This window comes from Ovis canadensis, chromosome 24, assembly GCF_042477335.2.
Source record: "Ovis canadensis isolate MfBH-ARS-UI-01 breed Bighorn chromosome 24, ARS-UI_OviCan_v2, whole genome shotgun sequence".
Lineage (NCBI taxonomy): Eukaryota > Metazoa > Chordata > Mammalia > Artiodactyla > Bovidae > Ovis > Ovis canadensis.
In genome coordinates, this window is record NC_091268.1 from 42,212,044 (window position 1) to 42,229,666 (window position 17,623).

General features: G+C 50.2%; 1 protein-coding gene and 2 long non-coding RNA genes across 5 annotated transcripts; 2 read left to right on the forward strand and 1 right to left on the reverse strand.

The window, feature by feature from the left end:
* Positions 1-603: 603 nt before the first annotated feature.
* Positions 604-6,632, reverse strand: LOC138428868 (cardiotrophin-2-like). The gene is made up of 3 exons (XM_069569800.1): positions 6,614-6,632; positions 3,801-3,937; positions 604-1,062 (listed from the first exon to the last, which is right to left on the reverse strand). The coding sequence occupies exons 1-3, from the start codon at positions 6,630-6,632 to the stop codon at positions 604-606; spliced, it is 615 nt and encodes a 204-aa protein (XP_069425901.1).
* An 874-nt stretch (positions 6,633-7,506) lies between these two features.
* On the forward strand, positions 7,507-11,656 carry LOC138429616 (uncharacterized). Its single transcript, XR_011252863.1, has 2 exons — positions 7,507-7,674; positions 10,619-11,656. It is a non-coding gene; the product is annotated as an uncharacterized lncRNA (long non-coding RNA).
* A 226-nt stretch (positions 11,657-11,882) lies between these two features.
* On the forward strand, positions 11,883-16,762 carry LOC138429615 (uncharacterized). 3 transcript variants are annotated; one of them, XR_011252861.1, is made up of 5 exons: positions 11,883-12,169; positions 12,657-12,783; positions 14,095-14,140; positions 15,049-15,156; positions 15,464-16,762. It is a non-coding gene; the product is annotated as an uncharacterized lncRNA (long non-coding RNA). The 3 variants fall into 3 exon arrangements; XR_011252862.1 differs by lacking the exon at positions 15,464-16,762 and having other exon boundaries at positions 11,919-12,169; positions 12,657-12,834; positions 15,049-15,134; XR_011252860.1 differs by lacking the exons at positions 11,883-12,169; positions 12,657-12,783; positions 14,095-14,140 and having other exon boundaries at positions 14,994-15,205.
* Positions 16,763-17,623: the final 861 nt, after the last annotated feature.

Genomic DNA, 17,623 nt, shown 5'->3' on the forward strand with positions numbered 1-17,623 from the left:
GAAGTTGGAGCAGTGGCCACAATCAGAGAGGTAGTCTAGAGCAGGAAGTGAACTCCAGAAAAAAGAGAGGCCTCCTTGCTCAGAAAGTCTCTATCTTCATACAGGAAGTGAGGTCGATAGAGACAAGAAGGCAGTCCCTGGACCTCCTCTAAATGACAGGAAGGGGACCAACTGTACTCCCCTTGTAGAGTGGGAAGTGAAAGTGAAAAGTGTTTGTCACTCAGATACGTCCCCCTCTTTGTGACCCCATGGACTGTAAGTGAAGCCTCTTCAAAGAGGTATTTCTTTCCACCCAGGAAGTGAGCCACCAGTACCACTGGAATGGGAATTCATGAGATGCTTGCTGTCCATGGAGTCCCACCCAGATCTGGAAGGGAGGCCACAGGATCTGGGCAGGAAGGCCCAGGCATAAGGACTTAGAGGCCTAGTCCCCAGGAAATGTTCCCAGATACATGGTACACAAGCCTTGCTAGACAACATGAGTCTCCTTTCTAGCCAAGAAGCAAGGAAGAAAAGAATCCCTGGTGAGAAAAAAACAGAACAGGAAAGAATCAGCTGTGAAAGGGAAAGGGTTGCATCCTCTAAGAGGAAGTCCCACCTCCTCTATTGAGAGTATTTATCCTTGAGCTCACCCAAGAAAGTCACAGCTCGGTCTGTCCAAAAGCCATAGTCCCGGATTATTACATATCCTCGACACTTCTTCTGGAAGGCCGTGTCCCCTAAGGGGACAGTACCAAGGGGTATGTTTAATGGGGGGGTGGGCAGGCCCAGGGCAGTCATGATGCCAGCCAAGTTGCCCGTTAGGCCTTTGGCCTTGAGTCTTGCTTCCCAAAGCTGATCCTCCACGATGGAATTGCCAGGGCTCAGGTCACTCTGGTCAGCGATCGCAAGCAGAAGGTGCTGGCTGAAGGACCAGAAGGCCTCATGGGTGAGGCTCAGACGTACTACATCTTCCAGGCCATGCCAGATCGCAAAGGGCATGGCGGTTGGAGGCAGGGTTCTCAGCGAGAGTTCGGGCATTGAGAAGTCAGGATCACTAAAGGGACTGCCTTGGTGTTGGAGCTGCACGAGAGACAGAGACAGAGGAGAGTGAGGGGACCCAAACGCTGCCCTAGGGTGCCCCTGAATTCACATCTGCCTTCCATGAGACTGGCCTCTTCCTAGGGGGAGTCGCCATTCCCTGCCTCGGGGAGTTGATGAAAGGTTCTAGCACAGAGCCCCAGTTCTCTTAGGCTTCAACTCAGCCTCCTCCACATACAACTTGTGCAACTTTGAATCACAGCTTCAGTAATTCCCACATGGCGCTGTAATGGTGAAGATGATAAGATGTAATAGACATGAGGCACTTAGCACTTGGCATACGATTAGGGCATTACTATCATTCACTAATGACGTCTTTATATTAATATCATGAACACTATGATGATGATACTTATAACCATATTTGCAAGGTAAATATATTCTTGACAATGAGGTTAAAGCCGTATTTCCTTTTTATTCACATTCTTGAGGGGTTATTATTTGTTCACTTGTAAATAATCATTCATATTCAATCATTAATATTAAATTGAACTCTAAGATTATTGAGTATTAACTCAATAAATAAAATCTATTAATTTAATTTATTAATCATTATTAATGTTATTATTTATTACTTATTGAATTTATTAACTTATTTTTATTTAATTTATTTAAAATTAAATTTATTAAATTTCTCACCTCCACAAACCTAGACCCACAGAATTTTGGTGCACACTGATAAAGTCTGTACTTGATAGATCACCTAGTCCTACACCCCCATTTTACAAATGGGGAAACTCAGGGTCCTCAAAGCTACCCAGAGGATGGCGGCAGATATGAGACTAGAAATTAGAGGCAGGGACTTCCCTGGTGGTTCAGCGGTTAAGAATCTGCCTGCCAAAGCAGGGGATGTGGGTTCGATCCCTGCTCCAGAAAGATCCCCCATGCCGTGGGGCCACTAAGCCTGGGGACCGCAACTCCTGAGCCCTCACTCCTAGAGCACATGCTTCGTGACAGTAGAAGCCACCGCAGTGAGAAGCCCAAGACTGCAAAGCAGAGGAGGCCCCGCTCCCGAAATTACAGAAAGCCTGTGACAGCCACGAGGACCCAGCACAGCCCCAGAGAAGGAAACTAGATTTTACAGAAGGAAACAAGAAACTAGGTTCAGTAAATTCACGTGGACCTAGAATATAGTACAGTGGAAGAGTCACAAGCTCCAGGGCCTCCAGGGCCAGGTGGGTCCCGTCACCCGGAGAAGAAGCAGATTGGGTTCGGCTGCGGCACAGCGACTGGAGGCCAGCAGGACCCCTGTGCCTGTTTTGGACAGGTTTTCAGGTTCAACATTTGAACAAGCATCACATGGCCTAAACAAAACATCTGTGGGTCAGACCCAGCCAGCAGGCTGCTGCTTTGAACTTCCAGACAGTTTTGGGACCTCAGGTAAATTATTCCCCCTCTAGACCTCAGATTTCTGGCCTTCCCCTTGTGGTCCAGTGGTTAAGACTCTGCCCTGCAATGCAGGGGGTGCGGGTTCAATCCCTGGTTGAAGAGCTAAGATGTCACCTGCCTTGCAGCCAAGAAGCCCAAAGGATAAAACAGAAGCAGTATGGTAACAAACTCAGTAAGGACTTTAAAAATGGCCCACATCCAAAATCAAAAAGAGGGCTTCCCTGGTGGCTCTGTGGATAAGAATCTTCCTGCCAATGCTGGAGACACGGGTTCCTGATCCAGGAAGATGCCACGTCCTAGATCAACTAAGCCCGTGCTCCACAACTACTGAGCTTGTGCTCTAGAGCCAGGGAGTCGCAACTACTGAGCCCACATGCCCCAAGCACTGAAGCCTTGCGAGCCCGAGAGCCTGTGCTCAGCAAGGAGGGAAGCCGCTGCAATGAGAAGCCTGCACACCACAACTAGAGAGGAGCCGCCACTCGGGGAAACTAGAGAAGTGCTCAGTGCTGAGTCACTTGAGGTGTCTCCGACTCTCTGCGACCCATGGACCATGGCCCGCCAGGCTCCTCTGTCCAAGGGATTCTCCAGGCAAGAATACTGGAGTGGGTTGCCATTTCATTCTCCAGCGATAAACTGTGAAGTGAGGGAAGTGAGTGAAGTCGCTCAGTCGTGTCTGACTCTTTGAGACCGCATGGACTGTGGCCTAACAGCCTCCTCGTCCCTGCGATTTTCTAGGCAAGAGTACTGCAATAGATTGCCATTTCCTTCCCCGAAACTAGAGAAGAGCCGAAACTAAATAGCAAAGATCCAGCACAGCCAAAAACAAATACCATAATAAAAACATTAAAAAGTTTTTAAAAAATCTCAAAAAGCCACCTCAGTTCTCTCATCTGTAAAAATGGGTCATAATTTTGCCTCCTAGAGCTATCTGAGGAGCCAGTAAGATAATGAGGCTGAATCTCCCAGCATGGCATCGGCTCACGAAAGCAAGGGCAGAGGTGGTCATGGGCAGACTCATGAGCCTGTAAAGCACTTTCCCTAGGTGCTTCCTTTGAATCTTCTGACAGTCCTGAGAGGTCAGCCAAGACACATCAGCATCCCATTTGGCAGATGAGGAAGCTAAGACAGGGAGAGAAGGAATGACCTGCCCAAGGTCACCCAGCCATGAGTGACCTCATTCCTGTGGGCGTGTCTCTGGCTGGCAGAGCCCCTGGAGCCCAGGAGCCATGGAGGAGCCTTCTTCCAGCCTTGTTCTGCCTCCCTTCCCCAGGGCTGGGCCAGGAGGGTGAGAGCCGCCTCCCCTCGCGCCCTGCTCACGGCCCGTCACTCACGTAAGTCTGCAGCAGGGTGGAAGTCTGCGTCTGCATGTGGAGCGCCAGGTTATAGGCTTGCTTGACAGACTCGGCTGTGGACATGGGGGCTCCCAAAGGGAGAGGGGGCAGCAGCAGGGCCAGCAGGCAGAAGGGGGCTGGCAGGAAGAAATCAGAGGTCAGCACCAAGTCCCTGACCTCCCCTGCTGATTCGCTCATTCATCATAACAGCCCCTCATATGGATTCAGCCCTTGTGGCTTACAACGGTCTTGTATGTGCCACTCAGGGCAGAATACCCTGTTAGCAGATTCTTTCTAGCTCAGTATATTCCCTTGGGACTTCTCCGCTGGTCCAGTGGCTAAAGACTCTGAGCTCCCAAGCAGGAGACCCCGAGTTCAATCCCTGGTCAGGGAACTAAACGCACACCACAACTGAGAATTTGCATGCCGCCATGACTAAGAACCAGCACAGCCAAAGAAGACAAATTTTTATTTTTTCTTTTAAAATGCAATTTTATATAAATAAATATTTAAAAGAAAGAAAACATTCGCCTGACCTCCAGACTCATGTATTCAATTTCCCACTTGATGTTTTCCCTTGGAGATTAATGAGCATCTCAAGTCAAAATATCCACTGCTGAGCTCTAGCTGCCCTGTTCCCCTCCTTCCCTGGTATTCCCATCTGAGAAAAGTGCATGTCCATTCTTCCAGGTGCTCACATCAAAGTCACGGGGTCCTCTTGGACACCTCATTCTCTCTCTCCCACTACGTTCACCCCACACTAAATCCTGTTGGCTCTGTCCTTAAAAGGTGGCCACGAGGTCTGCGGGGTTTTGTATTTGTTTGTGTTCACACCGTGAAGCTTGCAGGATCTCAGCTCCCTGACCAGGGATTGAACCTGGGCAGTGAAAGCCCAGAATCCTAACCACCAGACCACCAGGAACTCCCTGGGTCTGTGTTTCTGCATCCAGGCACTCGTGACAAGAGTACCTAGACTCTGTGAAAGCTCGCTGAGCTGTATACTTAGGACTTTTGCACATCTCCCTGTACCTATCTGATATTTTCAATACAAAATTTTAAAATGTGGATTTCCCTGCTGGGTCAGCGATAAAGGATATACCTGCCAACGCAGGAGACACGTTTGATCCCTAGTCTGGAAAGATCCCACACACCATGGAACAACCTTTAAGCCCTTGCACAACTACTGAGCCTGTGCCCTAGAGTCCGGGAGCCACAACTACTGAAGGCTGTGTGCCTAGAGCCTGCAACAGGAGAAACCACTGCAATGAGAAGTCCACACACCTCAGCTCGAGAGTATCCGCCACTCACGGCAACTAGAGAAAGCTTGAGCACAGCAGCGAAGACCCAGCACAGCCATAAATAAGTAAAAGATGCATCTAGAAGCTATGTCTCTCCCCGCTGCTCTCTCTGCTTCCACGTAGTCTCCCTCTGCCTCCTGGAAGCTCTTCAAGTCCAGCTAGATCCCTCCTTTGTCCAAACCTTCCCATGGCTCCCACCTAACAGGGTGACTATTAAAGTCCTCACTGTGGGCTACAAGGCCTGGCCCCTCTTTTCCACAGCATCCGCTACTCAGACTTTGCCCTTGCTGGGCCCTGCCAGGACCACCTTCCAATCCCACCCAGGGATTCTCCTTCTGATTCTTCAGGGCTCAACTCAAAAAGGTCTCTGGGGATGTCCTTGGCGGTCCCAGGCCTAAGACTCTGAACTGCTAATGCAGGGAGCTCAGGTTCAGTCCCTGCTCAGGGAACTAGATCCCACCTGCCCCAACTAAGACCTGGTGTAGCCTAATTTAAAAACAAGACAAAAAAAGTAAGGTCATGAGCAGTGATGGAGATGAGAAGCAGACCAGGATGGCTTCGTTAGCTTCCCTGTCTACATTCCTGAACTCCCAGAAGTTCAGAACTTAAGGGGAGGCCTGAGGGGAAGCCCTGTTCATTCATTCATTCAACAAACTTGGATCACTGTATGCAAATTCTGTCACGTCTGTGTGGGTGCTCAGTCCAGTGTGACGCTTGTGATTCTTTATCACTAGCGCTACCTGGGAAGTCACACTGGCATGATAATTTACTTACGATCACATGGACTGTCTGTCTGCAGAAATAAATCTCATTTTTTGTCTGTTTCTTTACTGCTGTGTCCCCAGTGCTTGGGTTTCCCTGACAGCTCAGTGGTAAAAAATCCGCCTGCCAATGTGGGTAATGTGGGTCTGATCCCCGAATGGAGAAGTTCACCCAGAGACTGAAATGGCAGCCCACTCCAGTAGTCTTGCTGGGAAATACCGGGGACACAGGGCCCTGGAAGGCTACAGTCCATGGGGTCCCCAAAGAGTTGGACACGACTTAGCAACTAAACAGCAACAATGACCCCAGTTCTTAGTCTCCTGTGAGTGTGTGCTTAGTCACTTCAGTTGTGTCCAACTCTTGGCTACCCCGTGGACTGTAGGCCAGCAGGAGCCTCTGTTCATGAGATTCTCCAGGCAAGAAAACTGGAGTGGGTTGCCATGCCCTCCTCTAGGGGATCTTTCCAACTCACAGATCAAACCCAGGTCTCTTGTTACCTGCATTGCAGGCAGGTTTCTTATCACTAGCGCCACCTGTGAAGCCCACCTAGGCTACTACCTAGCACCTAATAGGCACTCCAGAGGTATGTCTTGAATGAATGAATGATGAATGAAGTCTTCAGTGTGTAAGGCTTTGGAGGTTCCCAGCAGATGCAAGAGCAGCCAGGTACCTGAGTCAGATGGGCCAGAGGGTGCAGGCAGTACCCCCTCCCTCCTGGTCTCAGGACCCTGGTTCCCTGTCTCCCTCACTCACCCATCAGATGATAATCCATGGTCTCTCCTGGATCCTTCCTCTCTGCAGTCTCTCAGTGGTTCTACGACACCTGTCTTCTTGCCCCTCAGGTGGCTATATACTTGGGTCTGAGCCCTCGGGCCACCCATGAGGGAGGGAAAGTCATACCTTGGGGGTTGTGGGGGGAGGTGCAGAAGCCCCTGAGGCAGGGGACAACTAAAGACGGGGGCATTGAGGTAACACCCTAGTCCCCTACAACCCCCCAAATCTGACTTTAACTCGGGTTGCTGGGAGAAAGGGAGCCAGGCAGGGAGGGGATTATCCTGGGGACAAAGGGGCCGCCCTGCTCCCTGCCGTTCTGCACGTCCTAGGATCCAGTTTCCCTCAAGGAGGCGGCCCCCTGCTCCGCCCCATCGGGACCCAGGCATTGGGCCCTGGTTCTGGAGGAGTTTGGAAAAGGGACAGGGGGTGGTGTGTAAGCAACATCACCCACACCCTTAGACCTGGAAGCATGTGATCCCGTGCAGGGCCCTGTGGGGCTCCTTGTCTCAAGGCCTTTGTGTCCTTCATTTCTTTCTTTTTTTTTTTTTTGAGGAGTTTATTTTAAATATAAATGTATTTATTTATTTTGTCTATGCTGGCTGCGTGCGCTTTTTCTGTAGTTGCAGCGAGTGGGGCTACTCTTCGTTGCAGGGCACAGGCTTCTCACTTTGGTGGCTTCTCTTGTTCCTCTAGAGCACGGGCTCTAGGGTGAGGGCTCAATAGTTGTGGCTCACAGACTTAGTTGCTCTGAGGCATGTGGGATCTTCCGGGATGAAGAAGTGAACCCACGTCTCCCACGTTGGCAGGTGGATTCTTTACCACTGAGCCACGCGGGAAGCACCCACCCACCATCCATTTCTTTGATATTGCAGGTGGCAGCCTTCATTCAGCCTCCATGATCTTCCCTGAAATCCAATGGGAAGCTGTTCATTAACGGAGAGATTGCAAAACCAGGGAGAAATAAAATCAAGAGCAGCCTTGGGACAAGATGCCCATGCCTGAACATGAGATACATACAACATCTTTGAAGCATTTTGCAGGTACTGAAACCCCCTCTGGCAGGACAGGCTGTGGTATGCTGCCCTCAAACATGTAGACCCCAGACCCGTTGGACCTGAAGGTTGAATACATTAATTTCTACCTGACACCACCAAACATCAGGAAAATGTTCACGAGCCAATCCCATCCTTTTTTACTATAAAACTTCTCAGTATTTTCCCGAGGGGGAACATGGTTTTGAGAGCATAAGCCTGCTGTATCCCCCTTTGCCTGGCAAAGCAATGAAGTTCTCCTTTTCAAATTCAGCCCCATCTTTGTCCCTGAGGTTTGATCCGGCACCAGTGTCCAGAGAAGCTGAGCTTTAGGCATCACCATGTACCTGTCTTGGGTTTCCCTGGTGGCTCAGATGGTAAAGAATCTGCCTGTAATTAGGAGACTCTGGTTCGATCCCTGGGTGGGAATGATCACCTGGAGAAGAGAATGGCTACCCACTCCAGTATTCTTGCCTGGACATTCCAAGAACAGAGGAGCCTGATGGGTGACAGTCCCTGGGATCTCAGAGTCAGGCATGACCGAGTGACTAACACTATACTGTACTATATGCACAGGTGGGCACGTGGACCCACACCAGATGTGTGTATTCACTTTCATATGTTTATATACTCAAGGATGTATTGACTCAGGCCATGTGTTTGTCCCTGTTCCAGATAGAGTGGGGTAGGGCAGGGAAGAAGTCAGACACAAATCCCTGCCCTTGTGGAGCTGACACCCCAGTGGACATGCCCCCAACTGTGTTACACCACACACCCTGCCAGGGAGTGTCAAACACAGGAGTGCACATGCGTCCGTGCTTATGAACACACGGTCATATCCAGAGCCCCCACCATAAGGCAGGGGCTACATCTGTTCATTCATTCACCCATGTAGACCCTGAGTCAGCAGCTGTCGATGGAGCCCCTCCTGTGAGTTGGCACTGGGGTGAATAATAAGGGCCACACAGTCCAGTGGTCCCCCACAACCAACATGTGAGCTCATACAAAAAAGATTTCCTAAAGCTACAAGGTGCCGAGAGGAAGCCAAAACAGGTTGATGTCATTAACTGTGAGGGTAGAGGGGATTTAAATAAGGAGACTGAGGCCCAGAGAGGGGCAGCTACTTACCTGGAGTCACACAGCAAGGCCAGGACAGATCGTAGGCTCCTGGCACACCCCCCCCCACCTTGTTTGGGACTGACTCTAGGGTGTCCCCAATCTGAGCTGTGAGCTGAAGGAGGGAAGAGGTTGAGGGAAGAGATACATTCTGAGGTGGGAGATCCTAAATTGGGTCTCTGAGCCTGGGGCCTGTCAAGTCTGCCAGGGAGGGCCTGTGTTGGGCAGGCTGTGATGTCAGAGGATTAGACTAGGCCCATTGAGTGGGTGCACTGAGGCATGGGCCAGGCCAGGTAGTGGAGGAGGAGGAGGGGGAAGAATAGGAGGGCAGGAGGGGAGGAGGGAGCCAGACACGCGATCTTGTGCTATTCACATGTGGGCAGCGTACCTTGGGCCGAGCCTCACCCCAGAGGGCAGGCTCACCCTGAGCCCACCCCACCATCTCCTCCTCCTCCTGGGAACTTCACTTTCTCTCTGGACCCTTCAGGGGCCCTTCACAGCAGAAGCAATCCACCCCTATCCCAGGCCCAGTTCCGTTTTCCAAGGCATTTGTCTTGGCAGATGTCAGAAGCTCTGCCGCCTCATCCTGCCCCACCTCCTAGCCCACACATCGCCATCTCTGTTTCAGTCTCACCGGAAGCTGATGCCTGGGAAATCCTAGCAATTGAAGAGTCAGCAGTCCCTGAGTGGGGAAGATCCCCTGGAGCTGAGATTTTGGCAACAGTGTTCCCAAGAGATCAGTTCTGTCTGTCCACCAGGATGCTCAATCATGACCCTATGTCATCCAGCAGGTTCCATCATGAGGCCCATTCAAAACAAATAAACAGGAATTCAAGCCAGAGCCTCTGACTCCAATGTTAAGCCCTATTCAAGCAAATCTTCACTCCTACCTCTCCAGGCAAAGAGAAAAGCTAGTGCAAAGGCCCTGAGTTTGGGAATACCCTTGGCAGGTTTCAGGGACAAACTAAGCTGCTAGACAGAGCAAAGAGATGAGTTGTTGGTGACATATGACAGGATAGGAAAGATCAAGGGTCACCTTGCCCCCTCCCACCACCCCCTTACCTTTCCTTGACGGCCCACTGCCCTCAGGACAAAACCCCAACTCCGTAGTCTGGTTTTAAGGCCTCAGTCCCCTAGTCACTGTCCAGCCTTGAACGTTACTTCTTGCTTTTCCCTACCTTCTGCGTCACCCACGTGTCCTTCTTTGCATGCCTGCTCAGCACTACCCTCTCCTGTGACTCTCCCTGCAGAGAGAGTGAGCCTGCTCCTCCTTTACTTGACAATCCTTCTCATACTTTAACCTTCAACTTGGGTTTCACCTCTCAGGGAAGCTTTCTCTGTCTCCTCTGCCCCTCAGGGCTCCCAGAGCCCCCACCCTTCCCTCATCCACTTCCTTCTCACCATGCACTGTCGTTCTCCATCTCTTGGTCTCTCTTTCCCCCTGACAGGAGGCAGGGTGTTCTCCATAGTCCCAGCAGCGGGCCACCCAAAAAGGAGACACCTGCATGAGCAATGGGTGAAGGCAGGCAGGAACATACTGGTTCCAACTGGGGGGCTCTGGAGTGTGGTCTGCACCTCATCTCCAGGAATGCCTGTGTCAGTGCCTTGTCTTGACAGAGTGATGGGTCAACCGAGCAGTGAGGGCGTGGGGGCCCAAAGCAGGGACCGTCAGAGGGAGCAGCACCGTCTACTCCATTCACTGCATCTCTGCAGCACTGCTACGGCAGCGGGATGGGCTGAACCAGTCCCAGTAGCATCCTGCCTTCCTGGAAAGCACAGTCTGTGGCTCAGCCATCTTCATCATCATCATCTCTAATACTTTTTTTTTCTTTTCCAGCTGTGCCACATGGCTTGCGGAATCTTCATTCTCTGACCAGGGATTGAACCCAGGTCCTCGGCAGTGAAAGCAAGGAGTCCTCATTACTGGACCGCCAGGGAAGTCCCATCACTAACATTGAGCACTGACTGATGGCCTATTCTAAGCTCTTTCCATATAATAACATATCCTTTACAAAACCCCATGGAGTGGCTAGCACTGTTTCCCCATTTCACAAATGAGGAAAACTGAGGCACAGCAAGGTTACGTGATTAGTTCTGGGTCACACAGCTAGGATTAGAATTGGGCTCCAAAGTCAGAGCTCTTTACCATTATCAGTGTCTCTAGCCTCTGGGCCTGATGCTTTCCAACCTGTGAGACTTTCCACAGTTCTTGTCCCCTGGGTTCTCTTCAGGAAACTGACAGGGGACTACATTTCACAGATGAGGTGCAGAGGAAGGAAAGGAATCCCATTTTTTAGCCTCTATTATGTCACTAGTCACTTGATACATAGATATTATCTCATTTAATCCTTGTAATGACCCTGGGAAGCAGGTCTTATAGCTATTATTCCCACTTTTACAGATGACATTCAATGACTTGTCACAATCACACAGAATAAATTGTAGAGGCCTTGGGCTCAGGACAGGCTCTGATATCTGGGCTGGTCCCTGTCATCCCACAGTTGCTTTGGTGTCTCCTTCAGAGGACATGTGGTTGGACACCACAGTGAGAATGGGAGGCACAGAGTCAGCACCGCTCTGTGTCTAGGTTCTAGCCCAGTCCCAGTCTGGTGCCTGGCACCCCGTGGAATCCAACTAACTGTCACCTCTGCTTCTTGAGCAGCCGTGGGCTTGATGAAGAGGGCCAGAGGAAGGGGAAGAGCACAGATGGGAAACTGGGGTGTCGACTTCAAAATGAGAAGTGGAAGTTTCCTGGTCGTCTAGTAGTTTGGAATCTGGGCTTTCGTTACTATGGCCCAGGTTCAATCCGTGCTTGGGGTACTGAGATCCCATAAGTCATGAGACTCAGACAAAAAAAAAAAAAAAACAAAACAAACCCACTTTGCATTATCCCCAGTGACCTCCTTGGAGAATCTGTGCTCACAGTCTCCCAACTTAGCTCCTGTGAGTCTACAGACTCTAATTCCTAGATTGAGGAGGGACCTTTCTACCAGGGGACACAGCCAGAATCCCATTAAATTTTGAGGTACATCTGCCACCTGGTCACTTGCATCTCCTCCTGCCAATAGACCAGCAGGCAACAAAAGGACATGCCATACTGTTGCAGGAAGGGGGACTCCTTCCAGGACACAAGAGTGGACTCTTGTGTAACATTCAGGAATGAGTTGTCCAAGGAGACACACGAGCTGATAAAGTGATAGACTGTATTGGGAAGAGGCGCCCAGGCAGAGAGCAGAAATTAGAGAACCCAGAAGAACGGAACTGCCATGTGGCTCCCAGTCTTGGGTTTTATGGAGATGGGATGCGTTTCCAGATTTTCTTTGGCCAATCACTCTGATTCAGCATCATTCCTGGTGGTGCTCGCATGGCGCAGCCAAGATGGATATCAGTAAGAAGGATTCTGGGAGGTGGCAGAATGCATGGCATCTCCTTCTGACCTTTCCTGAACTCTTCCAGTGGGTGGTGGCTTGTTAGTTCCATCTTCTTTTCTAGGACTTCCCATTGTAAAATAACTCACGCAAAAGGTCACTATGGTGTCTGGCTAAGGTAGGCGATTTCAGTCAGTGTGCTTCCCCTAACAGTATGGATGGACAGAGGGTAACAGACTATGGTCAGAACAGAAAGTAGGACCAGAGCTATGTAATGGGGGACAGAGGGAATACGCTTACCATTCAGGTGATCCCTAGGAATATCTCCAGCTACCCATGCTGAGGTGTATTTTTTTTTCACAATTGTATTTATTTATTATTTTTGTTATTTTGGGCTGTGCTAGGTCTTTACTGCTGTGTGCGGGCTTTCTCTGGTTTCAGAGAGCGGGGGCTGTTTTCCTGTTGAGGCCTGTGGGCTTCTCACCGCGGTGGCTTCTCTTGTTGCAGAGCACAGGATCTGGGTGTGCAGGCTTCAGTGGTGGCTGCACGTGGACTCCGTCTTGGACTCAGGTGCTCTGAGGCGTGTGGGATCTTCCTGCACCAGGAACCGAACTGGTGTCCCCTGCATTGCCAGGTAGATTCTTAACCACTAGACCACCAAGGAAGCCCCTATGCTGTTTTATTTGTAAGTGGGCACGTACCATTGTCACGGGCTCATGAAGCATGCTAACTAGGGACTCAGACCCTTCAGGAGGGAGGGCCAGGCTCAATCCCCCAGACAAAGTGTAGAGACCAGCAGAAACACTAGCTGAAGCCAGGAACAGAAGGGAAGGGCTGGGCTAGAATGAGTGGATGTAGAGGAGAGAGCTGAGAGATATCAGTTACGTGTCTAGAACTAATCCTCCTTTCCTAAGTTTACCCAGAAATTATGATCAAGCAGAATCCTGCGGAAGTTGTACTGGGATGAAGAGAACTTATTAGGAGAAGAAAGTAGATCTGAACAGTGCCAAAGCAGACTGTAGGACATTGTTGGTGCCCCACCCAGATGCTTGTGCCAACGGCACACCCATCCCCCGTGTCCCCCTCCTCTGGAGAACTGCCCAGCACCTCACCTCCTGGAAGAATTTGGCCAGTGGTGAAATTAACTTCGTGATACACTTTTGGCTCCAGAACTTTCTCTAGATCAAATGTGGTCAGTTGAGACCACATTCTTGCTCAGCTTTTTATCACCGACATATCTTGATAACCTTATTCTTCTGAGAACATTTCCCCAGTCGCTTGATCCAGAATTTCCATGATGGGCTACACCAAACTCAAAAGCTTCTGCACAGCAGAAGGACCAATTAACAAAATGAAAAGACAGCCTATGGAAAGGAAGGAAAAGTTTGAAAACCATATATCAACGGGAATTAATATCTAAAAATTTGAAGAACTTAGTATAGACAAGAAAAAATAAAATAAAGAGGAGGGGACTTCCCTGGTGGTGCAGCGGAAGAGAATCCACCTGCCAGTGCAGGGACTTGGGTTCATCTCTAGTCCAGGAAGATTCCACATGCTGAGGAGCAACTACGATCTCACAGCCATAAAAAATATTCACCATTTAAAAAATACAATAAGAATCTTCTCATTCTTCTCAGGTGCGAAAATGGGGTTTCTAAGAGGTGATGTTACACAATGCCCGAAAGCTAGAGATGATGCTGAAAGCTCAACTTCTTTGTACACCAGTGCCAAATAAAATCTCAGAGACAGAGTTTTGGGTAAAATAGGAATGGAGTGCTATATTGCTTTGCCAGGCAAAGGGGGATACAGTGGGTTCATGCCCTCAAAAACATCTGTCCCCTATTTGGGGAAGATAGTGAAAAGTTTTATAGCAATTGTTCAGAGAGGGCATGATCAACTTGTAACATTCTTCTTTTTTCTTTTCTTTTTTATGCTATTGTATTAGCCATACATAAATAGAGTGAACACTCTTCTGATGGGTTGGTGGTGAGGTAAGTAGGGGTTCATGGTCTCAAATCAGGTCCAACTGGTCAGGTGTCTACATGCTTGTGGGCAGGATGCCATTGTTAACCATCAAATTCTCCCACCTGGAGGGGGTTTTGGTATCTGCAAAAGAGCTCAAAGGTATTGTGTGCATCCCTTGATGGGGAAATCAGGCTCTTACCCAGAGGCTACTCTTAATTTTCTTGGCTTCTCCCTGGTTTTGCATCCCTGCATTCCCTGATGAACAACTGCCTGAAGCTGCCCATTAGAACTTAGGGAAGCCCATGGAGCCTGAATGAACCTTGTTTCCTATCATTAAAGAATTGGAGGAGGGGACTTCCCTCATGGTCCAGTGGCTGGGACCCCCCCCCCCCACCCCAAGCAGGGGGCACGAGTTTGATCCCTTGTCAGGGAATAGATCCCACATGCTTCAACCCAGTGCAGCCAAATTAATAAACATTAAAAAAAAAAAAAAAGGGAGGACACGAAGACCTTGTGTCCAGGAGCCCCACAGGGCCCTGCACCGAGGTAAGGCCACATCTCCACACTGAGTCTCATTCTAGATTTCAGTGGAAAAAGAATCCCCTGGGTTACTCTTACAAATATAGATTCCAGATTCCCACTCTCACATTCCATAGGTTCTAAGGAGACACTAGTGGTAATGAACCCGCCTCCCAGTGTAGCAGACTTAAGAGATGTGGATTTGATCCCTGGGTCGGGAAGATCCCCTGGAGGAAGGCACAGCAACCCAGCCCTGTATACTTGCCTGGAGAATCCCATGGACAGTCAAGGAGAATGGGCGCCCTCTAGCAACAGTAATCAGTAGTGGACCCGGAAGGACCCAGATGAGGGGCGGGGTCGGAGGGGGTGCGGCTCCAGATGGGGTAGACTGCCTGGTACAGTTTTCTTCTCACAGGAGCTAACTCCTTCCAGCATGACGGACACCTGGGATCCCAAAACAGCTGGGCTGGTAGGGCCCTCGAGAAACGAACTACCAACACGTGCCCTGTGTCAGGCCCTGAAGGTGGGCTTTTTCCTGAACATTGTCATAACACTCTGCTTCGAGGTAGGAGGTATCGTTATCCCCATTTTTCAGAGGAGAATAATCGAGGTTTGGTGACTTCCCAAGGAGGGGTGGGGATTCTGTATGACTCCAGACCCTTTTCCCTGGAGCTCTCCAGACTTGGGAGCTACCGATTCTCTGAGGTTTGGGGGAACAAGAGTCAGGTGTGAGGCGCCGGAGCTTTCCAAGGGACAACAGCGTGACAGTACCTGGGCAAGAACCACGCCTCCCTTGTCGCCAGAACTGATTACTGTTGCTTTCCTTTAAGAGCCTGCCCCTGAAAGATGAAGTCCTCGCCACATTGGGAGTTGCATATTATAGATTCCTGGATCTCTCCAATGTCTTTTCTCCCTCATCCGCATTGAGCGCCACTGGCGACAGAAATTCTTCCCCTCCACTAGCGAGTGAAGGCACGAGACATTTCCCGGCAGGTCGTCAGAAGCGGGTGGCGAGGAAAGAAGGAAAGACACTCTCCCTTTCCCTCTGCTCTCATTTTGGACTGTTGGTGGAGATGCACATTTCAGCAGCGCATGTTCTTTCTCTGTTGAGCTAAGGAAGGGACTACGTCCCCCAGCAGGCACTGGCACAGAGGATGTGCTAGGCCGCCATCTTATTGTAGTCCTTTCTCCTGTTTCCACAAGCAGTAGCCTTAGCGAATGAACTACAAGTCCCGGGTCACTGTCTCCCGTTTTCTCCAGCGGCCATCTTTGCTGGTAGACGCCGCCCCTTTCCCCTTCCATTGTCTGGTCAAAGAAAAGAGAAGGGAGCCGGGAAGACTGCAACTCCCGTCAAGCTTTGCCCCAACAGGAGGGGAATTTCGATATTACTGGCGGGCGAGGTGCCAAGGTGGTTGAGTGAGGCGACTGCGAGAAGCTAGGTTGCCTGCCATTTTTATGGTAGTCTCCTTAGCCTCTTGACCCTGCCATTCTCAACGAACTCTACAAGGCTCAGTTCAGTTCAGTTCAGGTCAGTCGCTTAGTCGTGTCCGACTCTTTGCGACCCCATGAATCGCCGCACGCCAGGCCGCCCTGTCCATCACCAACTCCCGGAGTTCACCCAGACCCACGTCCATCAAGTCCGTGATGCCATCCAGCCATCTCATCCTCTGTCGTCCCCTTCTCCTCCTGCTCCCAATCCCTCCCAGCATCAGAGTCTTTTCCAGTGTGTCAACGCTTCTCATGAGGTGGCCAAAGTACTGGAGTTTCAGCTTTAGCATCATTCCTTCCAAAGAAATCCCAGGGCTGATCTCCTTCAGAATGGACTGGTTGGATCCCCTTGCAGTCCAAGGGACTCACAAGAGTCTTCTCCAACACCACAGTTCAAAAGCATCAATTCTTCGGCGCTCAGCTTTCTTCACAGTCCAACTCTCACATCCATACCTGACCACTGGAAAAACCATAGCCTTGACTAGACGGACCTTAGTCGGCAAAGTAATGTCTCTGCTTTTGAATATGCTATCTAGCTTGGTCATAACTTTTCTTCCAAGGAATAAGCGTCTTTTAATTACATGGCTCAGTCACCATCTACAGTGATTTTGTAGCCCAAAAAAATAAAGTCTGACACTGTTTCCACTGCTTCCCATCTATTTCCCATGAAGTGATGGGACCGGATGCCATGATCTGTTTTCTGAATGTTGAGCTTTAAGCCGACTTTTTCACTCTCCACTTTCGCTTTCATCAAGAGCCCTGTTAGTTCCTCTTCACTTTTTGCCATAAGAATGGTGTCATCTGCCTATCTGAGGTTATTGATATTTCTCCCGGCAATCTTGATTCCAGCTTGTGCTTCTTCCAGCCCAGCGTTTCTCATGATGTATTCTGCATAGAAGTTAAATAAGCAGGGTGACAATATACAGCCTTGACGTATTCCTTTTCCTATTTGGAACCAGTCTGTTGTTCCATGTCCAGTTCTAACTGTTGCTTTCTGACCTGCATATAGGTTTCTCTAGAAGGCTAGGAAACTACTGTTCCCATCGCACCTCGTAAGATGGACTGCTAGTCAGGTGTCCGCCCGTCTTCCGCCATCCTGTTTGTAGTCATCGTTCCCACGCCTCTACGCTCTGAAACCCGGAGCCTTGGGGCAACCGGACTATAAATCCCGGCATCCTCCACTCCCAGTTTGGCACGTCCTCCGCCATCTTGTTTGTAGTTCCCACTGACCCCAGCATCCCTTTGATTCCAAGGTAAACCCAGCGTCCACAGGAGTACTACTTCCGCCGTGCCCTGCGCTTGTTAGTTCTGAAAAGTGGAGGTGGTGGGCTAAGACGGGGGCGTGGTGTCGGGTTCCTGTGGGAGAAGGCGGGACTAAAGAGGAGGAGGAGGAGAGGAGGAGAGGAGGCGGAGGGAGGGGCGGGGAGGGGAGAGGCAGTAGGAGAGGGGAGGGGGAAGAGAGGAGGGAGGAGGAAGGAGCTCAGAAGGGATGAGAGAGGCGG

Excerpts from the sequence above, each read along its gene's own strand:
- LOC138428868 (XM_069569800.1), bottom strand. Across the intron at positions 1,063-3,800 it reads CCACCCTGCTGCAGACTTAC|CTCCAACACCAAGGCAGTCC; the intron begins GTGAGTGACGGG and ends TCTCTCGTGCAG.